The sequence below is a fragment of the Protopterus annectens genome, chromosome 2.part0 (assembly GCF_019279795.1).
Source record: "Protopterus annectens isolate FY-2018-M chromosome 2.part0, PAN1.0, whole genome shotgun sequence".
Classification (NCBI taxonomy): Eukaryota; Metazoa; Chordata; order Ceratodontiformes; family Protopteridae; genus Protopterus; species Protopterus annectens.
In genome coordinates, this window is record NC_056728.1 from 1,105,594,697 (window position 1) to 1,105,615,151 (window position 20,455).

The 20,455-nt window shown below is 38.9% G+C and overlaps 1 protein-coding gene across 1 annotated transcript in view; it reads right to left on the reverse strand.

Annotated features, from left to right (window-relative positions):
• The window catches only part of GSTCD (glutathione S-transferase C-terminal domain containing), a 1,728,465-nt gene that overhangs the window by 1,282,854 nt on the left and 425,156 nt on the right, over window positions 1–20,455 (reverse strand). The window contains exon 4 of the mRNA XM_044061304.1: window positions 6,180–6,440. Coding sequence (XP_043917239.1) covers window positions 6,180–6,440 — 261 coding nt within the window. The remainder of the gene's footprint in view (window positions 1–6,179; window positions 6,441–20,455) is intronic.

The following is a 20,455-nucleotide window of genomic DNA, read 5'->3' on the forward strand; positions in this document are numbered from 1 at the left end:
GTGTTAGACTGATCAGATACTCAGTTCTTTAAGCAAGATTATATATTATTTATCAAAAGGTCATAGGAAGGGCGGCCATGGTGGTGCAGCGGTTAGCATTACCGCCTCACAGCAAGAGGTTCTCCAGTTCGATCCTCGGCTGGGGTACCTTCTGTGCAGAGTCTGCATGTCCTCCCTGTAGTCGCGTGGGTTTCCTCCGGGTGCTCCGGTTTCCTCCCACATCCCAAAGACATGCTGTAGGGGGATTGGACACTCTAAATTGCCCTAGGTGTGAGTGCATGCGTGTGTGTGCCTTCTGTGGAAGGTTGGGCACCAGATTGGCAACTCGACACTGTAAAACTCCACTGCCAATCATGAGCGGACAGGTGATCTGCTGTGGCGACCCCTAACCGGGAAAAGCTGAAAGAAGAAGATCAAAAGGTCATAGGAAAAGCAAGGTAACTGAGTCACAAGACTGCTTATACTTTCATGCTATTTCCTCCTTCTAACTAACCTAATGCCCGCTACTTAACACACTGTATGGAATTATGAGCTTCAAAGGAAGAAAGTTTACTGCTGTTCATGCTAAGTCTGTTTTCAAAGTGCAAACAGCTGTTTTTTTGTTTATCAAATGGCAAACTGTATCGTAGAATCTGAAAGCAGTGTTGGTAGCATAATTGTGTTTGGTGCAGAAGGCTGTGGATTCTACTCCCACACCATGGAAATGGAGTGCTGATATTGTAGTACCCATATGATTGTTTGCATTATAAGGGGGAAAGGGGTTCTACAATGCTGAGCATGTCCTCCTTTGTATGAGATGCATACTAACTATGAACTTATTGGTTTATTTCCTATTGCAATATAACTAACTTACACATTTTTTAATGTAATATAGGCAATTAATTCTTCAAGGGCAGCAGGCACTGAATTTATAGATAAAACACTGAGATATAAAGTTGTTTGCCAGTAGCAACCTCTTCATTAGTTACAGGTTTCTTTAATGTGGAATTATTCAGATGATTTTACTTCTGCAGAGGTTGTACGTATCAAGTGATATTGGTGGATTGTAACTACAGAAGTTTTGAGTGGCCTTTTATGGTTGAAATTTTCTGAAATGGGTAGTTATTGGTTCATACATTTTGTTTCATTGCTTATTAAAAGAATGTTTAAAACTACAAATTTAAAACCCATTCTAACAAGTGGTGCTGTATTATACAAAGAATATAATTTAATACAATCAGGAAGGTGAATCAAAGAAAAAATACATGTATTCAATGCCCTAAAAGTGTGTGCACGTAGTCTGTTTTGAAAACAGCCTAAATGTAAACTTAATCCTACACTTGGTAGATGCATTTTCTATGAATGTGGGTTTTCATGCTATTTTAATGAATGTGAGTTTCAAGGGCAGAGAAGTTTACTGCTCATGCTAAGTCTGTTTTCATTGCAAGACTGTATTGTTTGTTTAGCAAATGGCTATCTGTGTTTGTGTTATTTTATTTCAATATCTGTTAACATTGTGGAAGTAAATAAGAAAACCATTTTGTACACTGATAGATTTGAACAGTGTGTATGGTAACTAGTGAGAAATGGGCAAGTAATGGAACACTAGAATGGCTGGGGAGAGGGCTGCTGCTGGAGGCTAGGGGTTGCTGCAAGAATGGTTGCTCTGTGGGGGGTGATCTATTACCCTGCCTAGGGCCCTATTTGACCATGATCCAATTCTGGCATTTAAAGTAGGAAATAAGTACACAAAGGTAGTTGCAGTTTAACTACATTACAAGGTATCTTTTTCTTCTTATGCATTTAAATGATTTAAGGAAATTACTGAAGTGGCTTTCTTGGGGAGTGACCTACCTGTGGGCGTGGCTCAAAAATAGGGTTGTTTTGTGAGTATGTTGTAGACACGTCGTAAGGGGCGCCAGAGCACTACTTCGCCTAGGGTGCCATTTCAGCTAAGGCCGGCCCTGAATTGGTCTACAGTATATAACTTAAAGAAAGCAAAGCAAGAAATGCAGACTCACTAAAGGTTAATGTAGAAAGGATGAGAGTACAGACAAATGAAAAATAAAACTGTAATCAAAATTAAACTCCAAAACTGATGCATGGTTGTCAGAATTAAAAGTACAGGTACAATGTGTGTTAGTATGCTAGAGTGCCACAGATTCCATAAAACAGACAATTCAAGGATACAAATATTTAAATATTACATGGCATTAAAATGGCAAATATGAATACAGCAAAATGTTCTCCACAGACCTGTAAAACCGAAAAGTCATATTTCCTGAGAACAAAATTAATAACAGGATCAAATGTTTATTCATCACACAGCTACCCATCATGACAGTGGGCGCTGAAAACTGCTAAGTGAAACTCATCACAGCAAAACTTGGGGCTGTGTTTTTAACATGAAGCCTGCAAATTTGTCTAACCTACTACAACTGGTTAAAGTATCATAACACAGTGATTTGCAATTAATGCTACAGTACTTGACTGTGCAAACTGTTCCTAATGACAGTGTCAGCTATACATATCTAAAAGTGTATACAAGCACAGACATACTTCCTGGAGTCTAAGTTGTATACAGAAAATAACAACAGACATAAAGGCTATAAATTTTATTTGCATAATTCCTTCTTCCTTCAGGTGGCTGTAAATGCACAGCTTCCACTGATGTTACTGAATTATTCCATCTTGGCAAAATGTGCATCATTCAGAAACAGGGAAAACTCAGTTGTGTAATAAAATTGAGCATTTTCTTTCACCCTAAGATTTTCCAAGCTCAGAATAAGAATATTTAATTAATATTCCACATGCATCTATTCAACTCTGTAGTTTGCTTTTGTATTTGTGGCTCTACAATAATTGTATAATATTTTGTTTGTTCTGTTTGTTTAACTGCAGAGCTTTTCTCCTCGGCCCTCCACTGAAAATGGGCTTCTAACCCAGATGACTTTCCCGATCAACAAATGTCAGTAAATAAATATAATAAAGTAACTGGTGGCAAAGCTCCCACATGGCATGAAGAGTTTGGGAGAGGCATTTCTGCACCTTACATCATCATTACTGGCAACTCTTTGTTCTGTTTTATAGTTTTATGAATTCTTGCGTGCTCTGCTACATATTTTATTTGTATAATTCCTTCATTTGGTTATAAATGTACAGCCTCCATTCATGGTACTGAATTTTCCATATCTTATTTTGAGATTTCAGTGTTTGGAATATTGCAACTTTCAACGTTTGGTATTTGGGATTATATATTAGCATATTTTATACTCTGAAACTTTAAAATTAGACTTGTTTTTTGTGCACAGTTTTCATAATTGCATTAAAAGTATGAATATGGAAAATAAATTCACGTGGAAGTGCAGGATGATGCACAAAACAGATAAGACAGACGTGTCTTTGCAGAGTTTGTACTCTACAACAGCAATTCTAGGAAGCAACAGAACATCTTCTTGTCACTGGTTCACCTCTCTTGATGTCCCCTTTCTACTTTCACTTCAGTTTACAAACACAACTGATATGAGCTGCAGATTAAACAAATTATTTATGTGGGGGTGTCAAGTGCAGCAGAGAAAACACCTAAGTAGCGCTGTCTTCATAGGATGCCCTAGGCTTCAATTTTAGTCATACAGAGCACAATATAACTTACGCTGTCATTTCCATCATTTCCTGGAGGTGCTGGCATGACTGCACTGAATCCCCTGTGGATGCACACAATATAGTGACCTGTCCAGCCCACTTACATAAGACAAGCTTTAAACAACTGCTTTGTCAAATTTTTTTCATGCAGTCTATGCATCACATTGCATTTGTTTAATGGCAGGAAACAAATTAGCTAGTATTCCCTTTAAGTACATTCAGTCTCTGAGCTTTATCCCTTCCTTTTTCACCTGTCCCAAGCCAAGACTCCATAGATTCTATCTACACCACATATTTCTACAGTCTTTTTTGTGAACCCACAAAAGTTCAGTAAAGAAGTACTTTTATAGATCCTCAAAGATCAAGGGAATAAAGCTGGTCTCTACATTCAGCAGTCTGCAGCTCTTGTCCTTATCCAAAGTAACCCCTGCACATCTCCCTGACAGCATTTTGAGAGCACCTACTGCATTTTCTGGCTGCCTCCTCTGGTCTTCGCTGAGAAGAGTTCCAGTTCTTCTAATATCTAATCATACTATTTCTCTCCAGCTCACATACCCTTTTGGTTAGTAGCATCAGGACTAATAGTAGGCAGATGCCTGTCTTCCTGCATGAACTCCAGGAATGCACAAAGTACCAAGGTATAAAATGACACCCAGTCTTTAACCTGACATGAATTTGTTTTGGCCGCTAAAGAACTGCCCCATACACTTTTTTTTACTTGAGATCTATACATCCAACATTTCCTCTAACTGCTCCTTAACACAATTTAAAAAGCTCCTAAATTCTTATTTTATAGAAAACTGACTTTGTTCTTGTTATCATCCTGGATAATTCTTAGCTCTTTATCTATCTACATCTGTCATAGCTGTTTCTATCATACTCTATGACTCATTCTCTTCCCTCATTCTATACTTCTATCATTTTTTGTTTTTGTTTTCACTACATGTTATATTGCCATTTTTCTGTTACTGTTGCATTGGTATGCTATTTGAACTTTTTGTATTTATCTTATCAACTTGCTGTCTACTGTTTACTGGAGCTTATCTCACTTGGCCTCCGCTGAAAATGGGCATTTGTCCAGTCGGACTTTCATGGTAAACAAATGTGAAATAAATAAACATAAATATACAACTATCACTTTAAGCCACATCATTACCATTCTTACTGACATACGCCTTCACTTTTCTTTCACCTCATTCCATCAAAAACATGTTTAATCTTCATACTGCTGCTACCGATTTGACTGCATTCAAGCTCAATTATCCTGACATTTTGCATTTAAAATTTCCACATGTCAAAAAAGCTGATAACCCCTCAGTTTTTCACAGTGAATTATGTTTGCAATACTACATCCTCCTAGACAAAGACAGGAAGAGATACCATTCCAGAATCATTCTGTTTTGTTCGATTTTAAATGAGAGCCTTGTTATTATCATTTTTTTAATCCTCTAAAAAGTAGATAACTCTGTTTCATCTTGGCACTTAACCGATAACTGAGACTGGATGCTGTCTTCTGCTACCTCTGCTGTCTGGAACTCCAACATACCTTTCTCCCCGTCCGCTCTAAAAGTCACACACAATTCTGGCTATTGCTCCTTAAGTGCTTTTCTATACTGTCAGAACTTCTTCTCTTTTCCATCTTTTTGTCACTGAAAGCTTATTTTATCTGTTGGAAGAGTAAATTAGCTAAATCCATACCTCTCAACCACTTAGAGCAAGAAATCTGGAAAAAGCCATTAATAAAAGTGGGACAACGCCTCAAAAGTAGAGACAATTTTTAAATATTGGTCTTACAAACTTAGAAAATTGATAGAATAACAGTTTTGCATCAGGATGGATTTTTCTGAAGGGCATGAAGTCTGAAACTCAATTGCCTGTCATTATTTCCTAACTTCAATCTTTAATGATTTGCCACTAATTTGGAAGAAAAACACAATTTTATGAAAAACGGAACAAAAATATGAGGCGAAAATCTGTACAGTTGAGAGGTATGGCTAAACCCTAAAATTATGACCCACTCTGAGTTGCAGGGACAAGTTCCTTTATTTACAGTAATACTGCTCAGTTTCAGATGATGAATGTCTTACTGTGAAATGGTGGGCCTTTCATTCCCTACTCAAAGGTGTTTCTTTCATCACATACTTAGCAGGAAAGACACAACATAAAACACACCTGTGCAGAACATTACACAAAGTGAGTGACAACAGCTGACATGCGTAAACCTGAACCAGCATACAGTCTGATAAAGCTGATACACACCAGGTAGAACTAGAATGTTGTAGCTCACTACCTGTTTACCCGGAGCATGTCTAATGATCTGTACTTAATTACTTCCTCCCTCACAAATAGGTCCTATGACCCAAAACACAATCCCAGTTAAATAGGTAAACAAAGAGACACAAAAAACTGCCAAAGCTAACACTTATTATTTATATTACTTAAAATGAGCTACAACAACCTTTCAGTACAGTAAAACTCAATTAAAAAATAAGAACTGTGGATTGTCCATACACAGAAAGCCTAAAAATGCCCCAGACTCATAAAAAATACTGACTTACTTTGAGCTTTGTCATAGTAGGCCTTGGGCCACCTATGAAAGGAGCTGACTCACTGTTCATCTTTTTTTCTTCTTCATCAGACTTATTACAATCTATGGTCTGCGAGCTTGTAGCAGGTGGCCATTTTTCGAAGACAACAAACTGGATCCCACAACTAGCAGCTGCTTTCTTCACCCCTGGTACCTCCTGAACCCGAAGATACCAACTAGATATAAGAGGCAAACTTGTCAAATTATTTGTTTGCTGTTTGCTGAGAAAGGCCTAGAAAAAAAAACAAACAATGATGAATGATGTGCTTTACTTATTCATACAACACATAAAACATAAATGAAAGCAAACAGAAAATTTTAACTTATAAGAAAAAATAGTCCGCATCAGCTACTAAAACTGCAAAATCTTCAAAATGTTAGAGCATCATTTACAGGCAAAACGTCACCTGCAAATGCCCTGATGCCATGGCTGACAAATGCTAGCCCTTAATGATTATCTGCACAGAGTTAAGAGTATTTTAAATATTACTACAAGTAAGATCTCCATTCTGGGAACAAACTAGGATACAGAGTTAAATGTAAGCAATGTCAGCCATCAAATTCAAGCGGTAATTTGAAGGTATGTGTAGATTTCTTTGGAATAAAGCACTGAAAATCAAACAAAAAGTATCAAGTTACATTTGTCAAATAAGCCATGCATTCATAATGTATGATTTTAAGTTAAATGTTTTGATAACTGTCTTAAGAAACTGTAGCGTGAACAAAATGGGCAAAAATATTCATTTAGGTTTTTTCTGTTCTTTATCCCAACAGTCCAAGTCAAATTTCTGAATTCTATGTGAAACCAAACATTCAGAGCTCACAATGGACTTGAAAAGCTGTTTTTCCAAAAGATGCAAACCCACCTCCCAGTTGGATGCAGAGGACTTCACGCATTGCACCTATATTAATATGACTGAATCAGAGGTCACTACACCTGTCAGAACTGGCAGAGATGTGACCTTCTTCAAACAGAATTCATTTGCGTACTTTTGACAGTCCTCAGTGTGGCTGCTGTACTAACCATCTATCATTCTTCTTGAAAAACAACAATATTTATTCACAGCTGAAACATGACAGTTATCACATTGGTGAAGTTTGCAGAAATGTGTGCATTCTAAGTTTATTTAAAAAAAAAGTAAATTAATAAAACTGCCAAAGCTATAAGGCCACATTTTCCAGTATATTCTATGAATGCTTGATACACATTCATCTGACATATGGCAATTCAAAATGTTAAATAAAAAAGGCATGTTTGAAAGTACAGCATTTCAAATAAAGGAACATACAGAACTGAATGACAATGAGAAGTTCTTAAAATTTTGGGGGTTACTTGGGGGACTAGTTTTACCTTTATATTAAGGGAGACCACTTTGTGATCTGATCTTGACAGTGAGAACATCACACTTGGGAGGGGCCCTCTCCCACATTTGCGAGTGCCAGAGCTAGGATATTTGTTCCCCCAGTAGGAATGCAGACTAATACAAAGCCAAGAAATCTTTGGGCCTGCATGTTAGTGGTTATGTATGCCTCCCAATTAATGGAGGGGTAGTTAAAAATCATCCATGAGTATGGTATCGGGCTGGATGGTGAGTGATTGTAGTAAGTTCAGGTATGATGTATGGGTTTCCTGCTTCATAGGTTCATAGGTATGTACTAGGCTAATGACCCTGGAGCCTTTACAAGCCTAGCCCATAGAAGTGCCCTGGCACTGTGCCGCCCGATGTTAGTTCCCAGTGCCTCTATCAAGTAGAGCCACTGCAGTGATGCCTGGGGTTGTGGTGGGGACCTCTAGCTAGCAAGAATATGGTAATGGGTTTTCCCATAGTTAGCTGGTCATGCAGTAATTCAGACATGTCATATTGTTTGATCAGAGGTGTGTTTATCATTTACACAGATTATACTCTTTCATTTTCAGTGGGTGGCCACAGCATGTGAAAGGCATTATAGCCCTGGAGTGCTTTCTGTGGCTTTGAACCATTTTTCAGTAATTGCATAGGTGTCAGCATTCTCCAGGATGAGGAGAGCCTCTAGGTTGTGCAGTTTCTTGTTGAGAAACCTAACATTGAGCATTAACACCTTTAGCTTGACCTGAGTATCTTTTATGTTGGAAGGTTTGTCTATTTGGCAATAACTAAAAAAGACACTATGGAGTGGATAGTGTTTTGGCCACATCCAAAAGCTTAGAGGTGACTGATGAAGAAGATCCCTTGGCAAAGAAGTGTGGCCTGTCATCCGTGTCCTTTCAGACTGACAAGTAATGGACACCTTTGGAATGATACCAGTAGCTAAGTCAGTTGTCAAAGTCAATCATTTTCTGCTGGTATTGTGGCATCTTCCTTGGAGATGACAGAATGCCACTCACTGCCACTGTGACACATATTTTGACAGTTCAATCATGTGTCTCTTAATGTAGTCCAAAGAGGTATGTCTCAGGTCATTCATGCCCACATGGACTTTGACTGAGTTATACTGGCATTTAGGGGTAAGTGACCTGAGTGTTTGCAAGATCTGACAGATCCTGACCCCTGACAGGCAACTAACTGTAACCTTCTCCTTATCCATCCTGGTATGAGGGATATCAGTGTGCCCTCACAGTGGAGTCTGAGATACAGGTCTTCTTGAAATCAATGACATATATAGATCTGTATGACACTGTAGCACAGCTACAATGTCATCCTCCTTGGTAAGATCCAACAATAAAGTGATAATTTTCAAAGTCAATATCTCCCCTGACCCCCAACCCCACCCTGTCAGGGTCAAACAAAAAAACTTTTCCAAAGCTGACTACAATCTCCTGAGAGAAGGTACAAGCAGCTTCACACTGTCCTTAGGTTGGAATTAGCACTAATGTCCAAGCCTACACCAAAAAAAAAAACTATATGAGTATTTACATAGCTGCATAGGCAAAGCAATACCTGACAGGACCAAACCATCTTCCTCAAGGAAGAGTAAACCTGTCTGGTTGACAGCAGCAACAAACAAACTCTATAACAGAAGGAAAAAATTGCTGTCCAGGGCCAAGAAGGAGCAGGTGCCAAATTGGAAGCAATCTCTCCTTTGTCTGACCAAGCAAATAAGGTCACTGGTGAAATCCTCTAAGGCTAACCTCGAGTCCAAATTGGCCACATCCACTATGGACAATCACAAGGCTTTCTTCATTTACAACTGCAATCTCAAAGGTAACACCCAAATCTGCTCTGAACTGGTGGTCAAGGACACCAATACACAAACACCATAGATATAGTCAACCTGCTGGCAAACAGATTCAGTGAAAATGTCACCCGCCTGTCCCACCCCCATCAGTAAACCAGGACATCCCCAGCACCTGCTCCCCTCCCCTCATCACCAGAGAGCACATCATTAATTCCCTCTCAAAGGCAAAAAATACAGCCTCCATGGGACCTGATAACATCCCTGGTTGTGTCCTCCATGAACTCAGGCATGAGCTTTCAGCACCATTAAGCACCCTATTCAACCAAAGCTTGAGCACCGGCTTTGACTCAGCTGAATGGAGGACAGCCACTGTCATCCCTCTGCATAAAGGTGGAGTGTACACTGACCCAGGCAGTTATAGGCCCATCAACCTAACTAGCCTGATCTGCAAGGCCACTGAATGCATTATCATGGACCTTGCAAACAGGGACATTGGCAACCTTCAAATGCTCGACCCCACACAGTTTGATTTTTGTCAAAGGGAGATCATGCCTTTTAAACTTGGTCAACTTCTTCGAAACAGTTACCAAAGCCATGATGAGGGAAGATGGTGCACACCACCTTCCTTGACCTAGCCAAAGCCTTTGACACTATTCCCTACTGGGGCATAACAGATAAACTCTCCCACCTAGTCATCAACCTGCATGTTACCAGATGGGTAGCTAACTGGCTCACCGATAGAACCCAATCAGTCAATATAGGGGAAGCTACCTCTAGTAGTAGATCTGTATCAAGCAGCGTATCCCAAAGATTGGTCTTGGGGCCTCTATTGTTTGGGATATACTTTTCTGAGGTGCAAGCCAAAACCAGTGGTCTGTGGCTAACAAAAGTTTGCAGATGACTGCAAGCTAGGCACGGTCTTAATTTCTCCTGGTGATGTGAGCATCCTCCAAAAGGGCCTTACCCAAACTAATGACTGGTGCCAGAAGCATGGCCTCAAACTGAATGCCAAGAAATGCATCATTATCCACTATGGGGAAAATGGCATCCCACTAATTATCACATTAATAACAAGGTACTAAGCATGCAATGAGTCGTGAGGGACTTGGGCACCCAGGTTGACAGCAACCTGACTTTTGACCACCATGTTGCCTCCACATAGCCCACTTCATAAATAAGGGTATTTCATCCAGGAACAAGGAGGTCAAAACACCCCTGTACTCCTCCCTTATCAGACCCATTACTGACTACAATGCCCCCTTCAGCATGTACCTTGCCAAGCACATGCAGCAACTAGAGAGACCAGAGAGAGACCACAGAAGTTCCTGCCCAGCAAAATCCAAGGTCTCAAACACATACAGATAGGCTAAAAACCCTGTCCCTCTACTCAGTCTCGTACAGACTACTCAGAGGTGACCTATGTCTGGCATACAGGGCCATCTCAGACCCAGCCTTGATGGAGTTGCTGCATATCCATAAGTCAAACTCCAATCAAGACCTTAACCTGCTCTATGACATTAACAGAACTTGTTGGCAGGATAGTGTCCCAAAGACTCCCCCCATCTGTGGAAAAGACTCCCTCTCCATGTCAAGCAGAGTACCTCACTGGCCCCTCTTTAAGAGGAACCTAGACGACTGGATGGGAAACAGAAAATACATCCCTGGGACCCATCTGTGTCTCTGCTGGACAGGGGAAACAGGTGCTGCCTTTGTGGGAACATGGGAAAAATTCTTAGCTAGGCTTATAAGGGCCTCCTATGAACCTACTTGTTACTTGAGAAGCTTTGCCTTCTTCCCACATGCCTCTAAACACCCATGAGAAAAGCTGTGAAAAAAAACAGTACCTGTTTCAGTAAAGATGGAGAAAAAGATAAGAAATAGGTAAAACTGCACAAAATCTGCCATTGCTTTTTCCATCCATAAAATGCAGACTAGACATAAAAAATAAAAATGTACAAAACCTGTACGTTTAGTAGGCCATCAAAACATGAAACCGTTTCAGCCACACAACCATAGCACATCTCCGTAAACTGTTACTTTCTGCCCAAAATTACATTACCTTACGTGGGATGGAACTTTATGGTTATCTGAGAATGTTATTCGCATTCAGAACTTTGGCCTAGACGGAAGTGAAGAGCTATAGCTGCTTTACCAAAAGCAGAAGGGGGGGGGGTCTGAAAGTTCAGTACCAGCTGAATATTTCCCAGTGCTGTCTCATTCCAGGACACCCCTTTTCAGTGTCTCTTATGAACTATGCTTGCTACACTTTTGAATGAAGCCAAAACCAGCTACTAGCAGCTTTTCTGAACTGCAGCAAGGACCTCCTTGTTAAAGGTCATAAGAAACACTGAATGGGGCAAATTAAAAAGCACGATCATGCCCCAACTGCTTGAGCCCAGGCAGCTGCCCCTCTTGCTCCACCCTTGCTACACCTCTGACTGTTTTTGTAATGATGTCTGTGTGTTCAAACATGAAAGTTACATATTTAGCTAACGATAATATGATTGCAGGAAATACAAAGCAACTGAATCTTGCAACCATTTATGCCTTGCCAATACCACCCAGAGGCTGAAGTCCTCCTGAAAGAATGCAAGTCCAGTAAAGCCTGGTGCACATTTATGATTACCCATCCATTAACCAAGGTCCTATTTGAAGGAATATTGTGTATTACACTTCTTAGTTTGCTGGGGGCATCAGTTCCACAGGTGGGGAGGCACTATGTGATAAGCCTGGCTCTTCATTGTGTTTCATCTATCTGGTGGTGAATATTTAGAACCCTTAATTCTGGTATTAGTGAAGCTATTTGATATGTTGAGATGGAGGATCAGTGGGCTCCTAATGGCATGGAAGGCAAGGAAAAGATCACCTCTCAGGATTCTGTAAGCTAAAGGGACAATGCTTCCAGTCTTTCCTGGTACGTTAGGGATTTTAGGTTTGCAATCTTCTTAGGAACCTCTGCGGTCCTGCTAGTTGCTTGATGTGTCTAGTGAGGGACATCCCTAAGGGTGTACTGTATTCAATAACTAGATTAACCAATGCTGAATACAAGGGAATAATGACCTCTTTTGATGCGGATGATATTCACTTGGCAATGAGTTCTGCTACGAAGGACTTGCTGTTGTCACATGATGATCACAGAAGGGGGCAATATTAACCCATGTCCCAAGGTCTTTAATAACATTCTCATTTTCAAGTGGGGATACTGTCTATGCTGTATGTTGGGGAGCTCTCTACTAAATTTGACAATATTGAGCTTTTTTAAATTTAATTAGAGCCCAATTTTAGTACACCAGGTATTTACACATATGAGTTCTTGCTAAAGGGGTTAGATGTCAGAGGGAAACTTGGCAATGACTCCCAGTTTGTAGTCATCTGCAACTTTGTTAGTCAGAGGCCTTGGTTCATGGTCTGGAAATCAGAAAAATTAATGCCAAACAGGAGGGATCCCACCACTGAGCCCTGTGAGACACCATTAGTCACCTTCATCCTCTTTGATGAGGAGCTTGCCACCCAGGCTACATGGATTCTATACTTTGGCTAATCTGTTAGCCATCTTATCACATATGGAATTATTTTCAATGTGTTAAGCTTACTAACTATGTTAGTATGTGGGATGGTGTCAAATGCCTTGAACAGATCAAGTTATACTGTTTGGAGACAGGAGCTACCCTTAATAATGCCATACTGCTGCTGGTCTAGCCAGATAAGATTTGTGATATTGTTAGGTCAGTAACAGAATGTTCCATCATTGCAATTAACACTCATCAGACTGATGAACCTATAATTTCTGGGGTCAGTGGTAAGGCCACCACTGTGGAGCATCACTACTGCTGTGCACTAGACTTCGTGGACAAAACCAGTGGCTAAACTCAGGTTAAAAAATTTAAGGACAAACTCTGCAAGGGATTGTTTAATAACTGCCAGGTATATATTATCAAAGGGATCCCAATTTACAGTTCACAAAAAATGAAATTCCATTTTCATGAGATGACATTAGTGAATTAAACCAGTGGCTTTTAAATGTATTTTCCATCTGTGGTTTCATTATAATTTTCTACTGCATCTATCTATATACAAAATAAAAACAAATTCTAGGTAACAGAACAGGTATGGCTTAAAAACTTCCATAAATATTCAGGTTTCTTCCAATACTCAGAAAGTCCAAAATCATGAATTACTGGTATTTTCCAGGAATGGAAAATCAGTGTCAATAATCTTGAGACCCCATGGAGGAAGCATTTTTTGATCTTAGGAAGTATCTGCAGTACATGAGTACATGCTCTTTAGTGGTGATTGGGGCTGGGATTAAGAGATTCAGGGATATGTGGAGTTTGGAAGGCCATCTCTGCTGCACAATTTTTTTGCTAGTATGTTGGCAATGTCTGTTGAGTCAAAATAGGTGGTGCCATTTTTGAATAAGTGAAAGAGCTATGTTATGTTATTTCTTAGTTTCCTAATACATAATGATTTATAATTTTCCTTAGCTTCAGATGCTAAACAAAGCTCCTAAGCTATTTTAGTAGACTTAATAGTACTTTTTAAGTTGTTTGTAATACTTTTGACATTACCCTTGATGTGAGGGTTTTTTTTTGATCTGCTGTAAAATGTATATTTAGTTTCTTTTACTGCACAGTTTTTTATGATGGTGGTCCGCCAGGGTGATTTGATTTTGAATTTTACATTATAATTACATCTATTTGGCACTGCTAGTTCTTTATATGTGTCTAGGTCAATCTATGTGCTTTGTCAACACTGGAGCTGATGCTGCTGTAAGTGATTTTGAAATACTGTCATAGAATTTGATGAGGACAATACATTTTAGAGATTTTAAAGGTGAAAGTCACCAGAGATGGATATACCGAGTGAGAAGGACATGAAGACACCATATTCATAAGGACCAGGTTTTCAATATTATGCCCCCTATTGGGTTTATTAACAATCAGGCCTGGGAAATTTTTGTTTGTTAAATCTAAGAACTTTGGGGTATATCCTATTCTAGAGGTACAGGTATTCCAGTCTACTAAGGGATAGTTAAAGTCTCCCAAAATAATGGAGTTTTGTTTACTGTGATTTAGAGATGAATGAATTCAGTTTACAGGTCTCTGGGAATCTGTCTGAGGGTGATATGGCCCCTAACATTGTTCCCATCATGCCTCAAGGCATAGTAAGCACAAATTTTAAGTGTGGATGGTGTGTTTCTATTCATTTAAATCAAGTTTCAGTAATTAACACAAATTTGGATGTGCTCCATATGCAGGACTGCCTCAAACTAAGTTTTTTTTCTGAGATTTATAGCACTAAGAAGAGCCACCCTAATGTTACCCAATTTTTAATTTAATATGTTTGTTATGCTGGGACATCCATTAGATGGACTCTGTCTAAACATGGGTGCAGCAAAACATTTAGTCAGTATGTGGATGTCTTAGAAAGAAAGATGCAGGCCATCCCTTGAAGCAACTAGGATTGTCAATTATCTCATCCATTCTGACACATACTGGATTCCCTTAGAATGACACCAGCTATTCAACTAATTATTGAAGCCAATTATCTTTTTTTATATAAGCATCATTCAAAGTGAAAGAAGGATTCCACTCATGACTAGTCTCTTACCCACTTTTGTAGCATGCATGTTAAGTTCTGACATGTCTCTCTGCATGTCACTCAGGGTTTTATTTCTCAAGTCATTCACTCCCACATGTACCATTGCCACAATGTAGTCATATCTGTCAGAAGTTAGGGTCTTTAGGGCCAGTGTAATGTCAGAGATCCTGAGGTCTGAAAGACAACTCACTATATCCCTTTCCTTGTCTAGCTTGTGAGTGAAGATTAAGTATATCTGACAACAGCATCACCTATCACTAAAACATTTCTGTTGCTGCTGTAATTCAAAGTGGTAGATCTGGAGTGTGTTTTTTTTTGAAGGATGACTTTTTATGGGAGGCAAGTTTAAAGTGGATGAGTGGCCTAATTTTTGCTGAGACTTAATCCTCTTATTTCTAGGAGGATTTGAGACTGATTCATTTACAGCCTCAGCATTAGACATGTGTGGCTCTCCTAAATGCCCAAAGTCTAAACAATACATTGCCTGATCTTGAGGCACTCTTCCATTTAGAAAACATCCACATCTGCATAGATAGTTACTGACTTAGATAAAATGTTAAGAGAGCATTCCCTCTATACCAGGGTGTTCATATTTGCCAAGGAACATATTACTTCCAGGTAGATCCCCAGGGACCCACAAATTTAACTCAGTGAACTACTGAAGACTCTAGACATGATTATCAACTAACAGCTTGTTACAGAACAACTTCTTTGCATCCTAATGACCATGTAAGATTCTTCAGAGTATTCTAAATCTCTCTGTACTTGGAAAAAATCCATTATTTTAGGTGACTTTAAATACAATTCAATAAACTGTGGCACATGTATCTCAGAGACAGGATATGCCTTAAACTTCCTAGACATGTTGTTGTGTCTTTCGGCTTTTCCCGGTTAGGGGTCGCCACAGCGGAACTCCGGTCCACTAATGATTGGCAGTAGATTTTTACGTACCGAGTTGCCAGCCCTGACACACAACCTTCAACGAAGGTACGCCCATTCACGCATGTCTCCACACAGAAGACGCTCTAGCTAAGAATCAAACAGGACAACGTCTTACTGTGAGGTGACAACGCTACCGCAGCAACAAAAAAAATCCCTGAAGCACTTGGTAAATAAAGCTACTAGAGGACACATCATTTTTGACCTGATTCTTACAAATATGGCTACTTCTTCCACTGCTCCTCTAGTAACTCACTCCTGAGGAAACTAACCGCAAAGTTGTAACCTTCTCCTTTAAACTCACAAACGCCCTTAGACCAAACCCCATTAAATGTAAGGACTACAAACATGTCAACCTCAAGTTGGCCTATGATTAAATATCAAAATTCACTTATAGCTTTACCTACCCTTACCTTGACAAAGCAGCAAATTTCACTAGAAAATACTGCATCCACTTAGAAAAATATATAAAGCTAGAAGTCCCTATCAGAACCAAGTATCATTGGAAATACAAAAACAAACCACCCGGTAGTCAACCACCATAAATAAACTATACAACAAAAGAAAGGAAATCATTAAAGTACTTAGTAGATCTAAAATCCAATCCATATTCTCAAGGATAATATAGCATAAGGATTATAAAAAACATGAAGAACACTATCAGATCCACTAAAGAGTCCTTGACCATAAGCTAACCCATAAAATCAAAGATAATTATGAATCCTTCTTTAGCTCTGTTAAAAAAAAATAAGAAACAATAACCTGCATTGCTCTGAATTTATTAATAATAATGCCTTGTGTTCTGATCCAATAGACACTGTCAATGTCTTTACACACAAATTTAGTGCCAACTTCAACTCCAAGATGGCTACCCAGTGCACTGAAATATCTGAATCATTTACCCCCCAACCAATTATCTCTAAAGATAATTAAAAGTGCCAGCCAAGACCAAAAACACTTCCTCCATTGAACCTAACAATATACCTGGTTACTTAACTAATGATGTTAAACATGCTCCCACAGACTTATTCTTAAACTGCTTAACCTAAGTGTAGCTTCTTTTTCTCTGATGAGAGGTGCACTGCAGTGGTGATGCCCATCCATATAGGTGGTTTTGCAACTAACTGACTCAAGTAATCACAAACCTATCTGCCTTTCAAGCCTAATATGCAAAGCCATGAAACCTCATAAACTGCGATATCAAGAATCTTACTATACTTGACACCCAGCGGTTTTTCTTTCTGAAGTATAGATCCTGTTGCACTGCGGTATATATGGCATATCATGACCTGACCAAGGCCTCCAAAAACATTCCCCATAGGTAATGACTGTACAAGTCCTCTTGCACAGAGTGGTTACCTATGGATAATTTCCATTTCAATTGCTCAGGAGATTTACAAGTGGATGACGAAGAAGCTGAAGGAACAGAGTCTAAGAAGGGGTAATCACTGAGTTTCTCAAACTCTAAAAGTTATCATGTTTCTTTAAAGTGATGGGCTTGAAAGCTGCACAGATACTGTAGTCTTCAGAAAAACAAACCTCTCCAAGACATTTGACACAGTTTATATTATGTATCGGGATGGGATCTTTGTCCCACACCTGCAATTTTAAAAGAATGAAACTCCTTTTATTTCTCTCTGACCAAAGGAAATGGCACCATGGAGGGAATGGGGAGGGAAAACCTGCCTACAGCAACTACAATCACAAGTCAAAACAATGACAAACAATTAGAAACAAGACAGAATAAATTGGAATGAACTGACCTGAATGTAGCTCAATAGAGAATTATTAACTCTGAGACTTTTCACTGAAAACACAGAGGAAAAGAAAGGAAACAGTAGCCTGGGGGCATTTTGTAAGATCTGAAAAGTGATCCTTAGGTGCCTAGCACTGCAGCAAAAGAAGAGGGGCTAATGTAGCCTGGGAAGTTTTCAGGTGCCAGGTTAAGTATTGCTAATATCGCAACATCATATCTTTTTAGATTATATTTCCCAGTGTGAGAGTACATCTGTCTATATATTTAATTTTCAAAGTGTACCACTTAATTATAGAGTTTTACCATTCAGTTTCCAAAGCATGATGCTTATTAATTTATACAAGTCTAACTGTATTGTAACTGCTGGCATTTGCCTTTTGAAGGCAAACTACTCACAAGTGCTATTATAAGTTAGTACTAAGACTGGCTCATTTTAAGAGTATTCAATAATTGTGTCTAGGTGTGCCAAACTGGGCTGATGGTGGCAACATGTTACCATAAAAGATGGAAGAAGTAGTGGCACAGAAAGGGTTTTACCTAGGTCACTGGTTTACAGTCCTCAGAAAAATGAAATTCATCCTTATGACATAAAATATGGGAATTATATCTGTTTTAATTGTAATTTCCAGTTATTACCATGACTTCATTATAATATAGATACATATATAGCTAAACAGATATACAGATATGCGCGCGCGCGCGCACACACACACACACACACACACACACACACACAAAATTAAAATGGATTCTAGGTACAGAACACTCAATAAAGTAAGTTGGCAGCATTCTAAGAAGCAAGTGTGAGAGTACAGGTTGTGGTGAATACATCCAACTTAAAATGCCAAATTCCATGAAAATCCCATGCTTTCTCAATACCCAAACAGTCCAGAGTTGGGCCTTAGTTGAACTTTTTCTGGAAAAATGAAATATCAGTGTCCGTGGAGTAATATTACCTCTCCTGGAAATCACTCTGTGTGTGAATTCAATTGTTATAGCCACTGTAGTATTAATGTAGGTAAGGCAATACTGTAAGGGAATGGGATGAGACTGCAGTGTATTTAATCTTAGGAAGACAGTTTTTATACCTTTATTTCTAGTGGTACAGTATGAACCTTATTTTTTTTTCAAAGTGCAAGGCACAGGGTTTATTTCCATATGTTCTTAATGCAGAGCACATCATATACAGTGTCCCTGCAGTTCACATACTCACTGTTTAAGTATGTAAATATGCATAAATGTCCCCTGAAAACACATTCATTCATTAATCTGGGATCTAACAAGTGCAATCTAGCTGGGTGTGCTTCAAACAAGTGAATGATTCCCATTTATCAAACTCTGCTAATTTTCAATATAGTAGACTCCCTCTTATCCAGTCTCTCTCAGAATGGACCTTAGCCTGGATAAATGAATGGCTGGTTAATTATAAAATGCATACGAAATAGCATTTATGGGTTATAAATCAGCTAGAACAACAGGGTTTGTGTTAGTATGAATTTTTCTACTGAATATGACGTCTAAAACTGAAATGTCTGTCATTATTTAGCCCAGAGGAAGTGGAAGTGTTGTTCTTCACTGTTGTCTTTTGCTAGGGCTATGGTGGAAATTTCATGGCCGGATAAAAAGGAGGCTGGTTAAAGAGAGGCTGTATAAGAGGGAGGCTACTGTATTTAACAAAAATAGCATACTGAACATTTCCAGCAATTTTAAAATTACAGAAACAGCAAACCAGGCTGCAGACCATCGGTGTTCTTTATTTAAACAAACACAATCTGCTTCTGGTGTCTCAGCCTTTTACCTTATGAGGAAGTTCAGGAGAAAAATTAAGTCTGCATAATTAAACAGTAAAAATCAACAGAAATGCACCCAATGAAAAAGAACACATGCTTTAACCTTTAAAGTGACTATACAAAAATACATAATTTAGCAATATGAATTACTGAGATAAATGCATCATCAAAAAATGAAATCAAAATAAAATTGATCACTCAAGGTAAGAGTTCAGCCTAGGGTGTAACAGGCATCACATTTTAAACCAATTTGTGCTTTCAGTTTCAGAAGTGCTGCAGTTGTATGTCTCAGTTTGTATACCATAGAAAATGCCAGTACAAAACAATCAAAAAGTTAATGTTGTCTCCAAATATTTCACGGTAATGACCAGCTACAGGGTTATATTAAACAGCTCTTTTTACTTCACTAAACCGTTCAAGGATTTTGATTTCCAACTTTCTGTTTGCTTGTCCTATACACAATTTCTAGTTTAGACAACCACAAACAATGATATACACAACTTGGCTATGTGTAATAAGTTAAAAAAGGAATAGTGCAGAACACCAATAATTAAGCATCACTGACATTTCTAATTATGTGGATATGAATTTTCTTCTGGGTCCCCTTAGAAGGTTAAGGGATAAGTAGCCACCCTCAAAAGGTGAAAGGGCCAGTAACACATTTTTATAATAAACAGCATAGATATCTACCCCATGGGATAAATTAGTTAAAAGGTGAACCTCCCAAAAACGTACTTTGTACAGGAACTACAGAATCACTTTTCATGAAATAATTACTCAATGGCAATACCATTGATCCAAAGTAGGGGAATCACAAAGAAAGTACACTGAAGATTTGGGCCATGAATAATAATGCTTGATCAGATTATGGAAAAGACTACGATGCTATTGCCCATTCCAATACTAACTAACTATATTGTAGTGCATTGTAGCATAAATAGTTACCTCTGGCCATAGTTCTACTCCATTAAGTGAAGGCAATAGAGGATTATAACAGGGGCAATT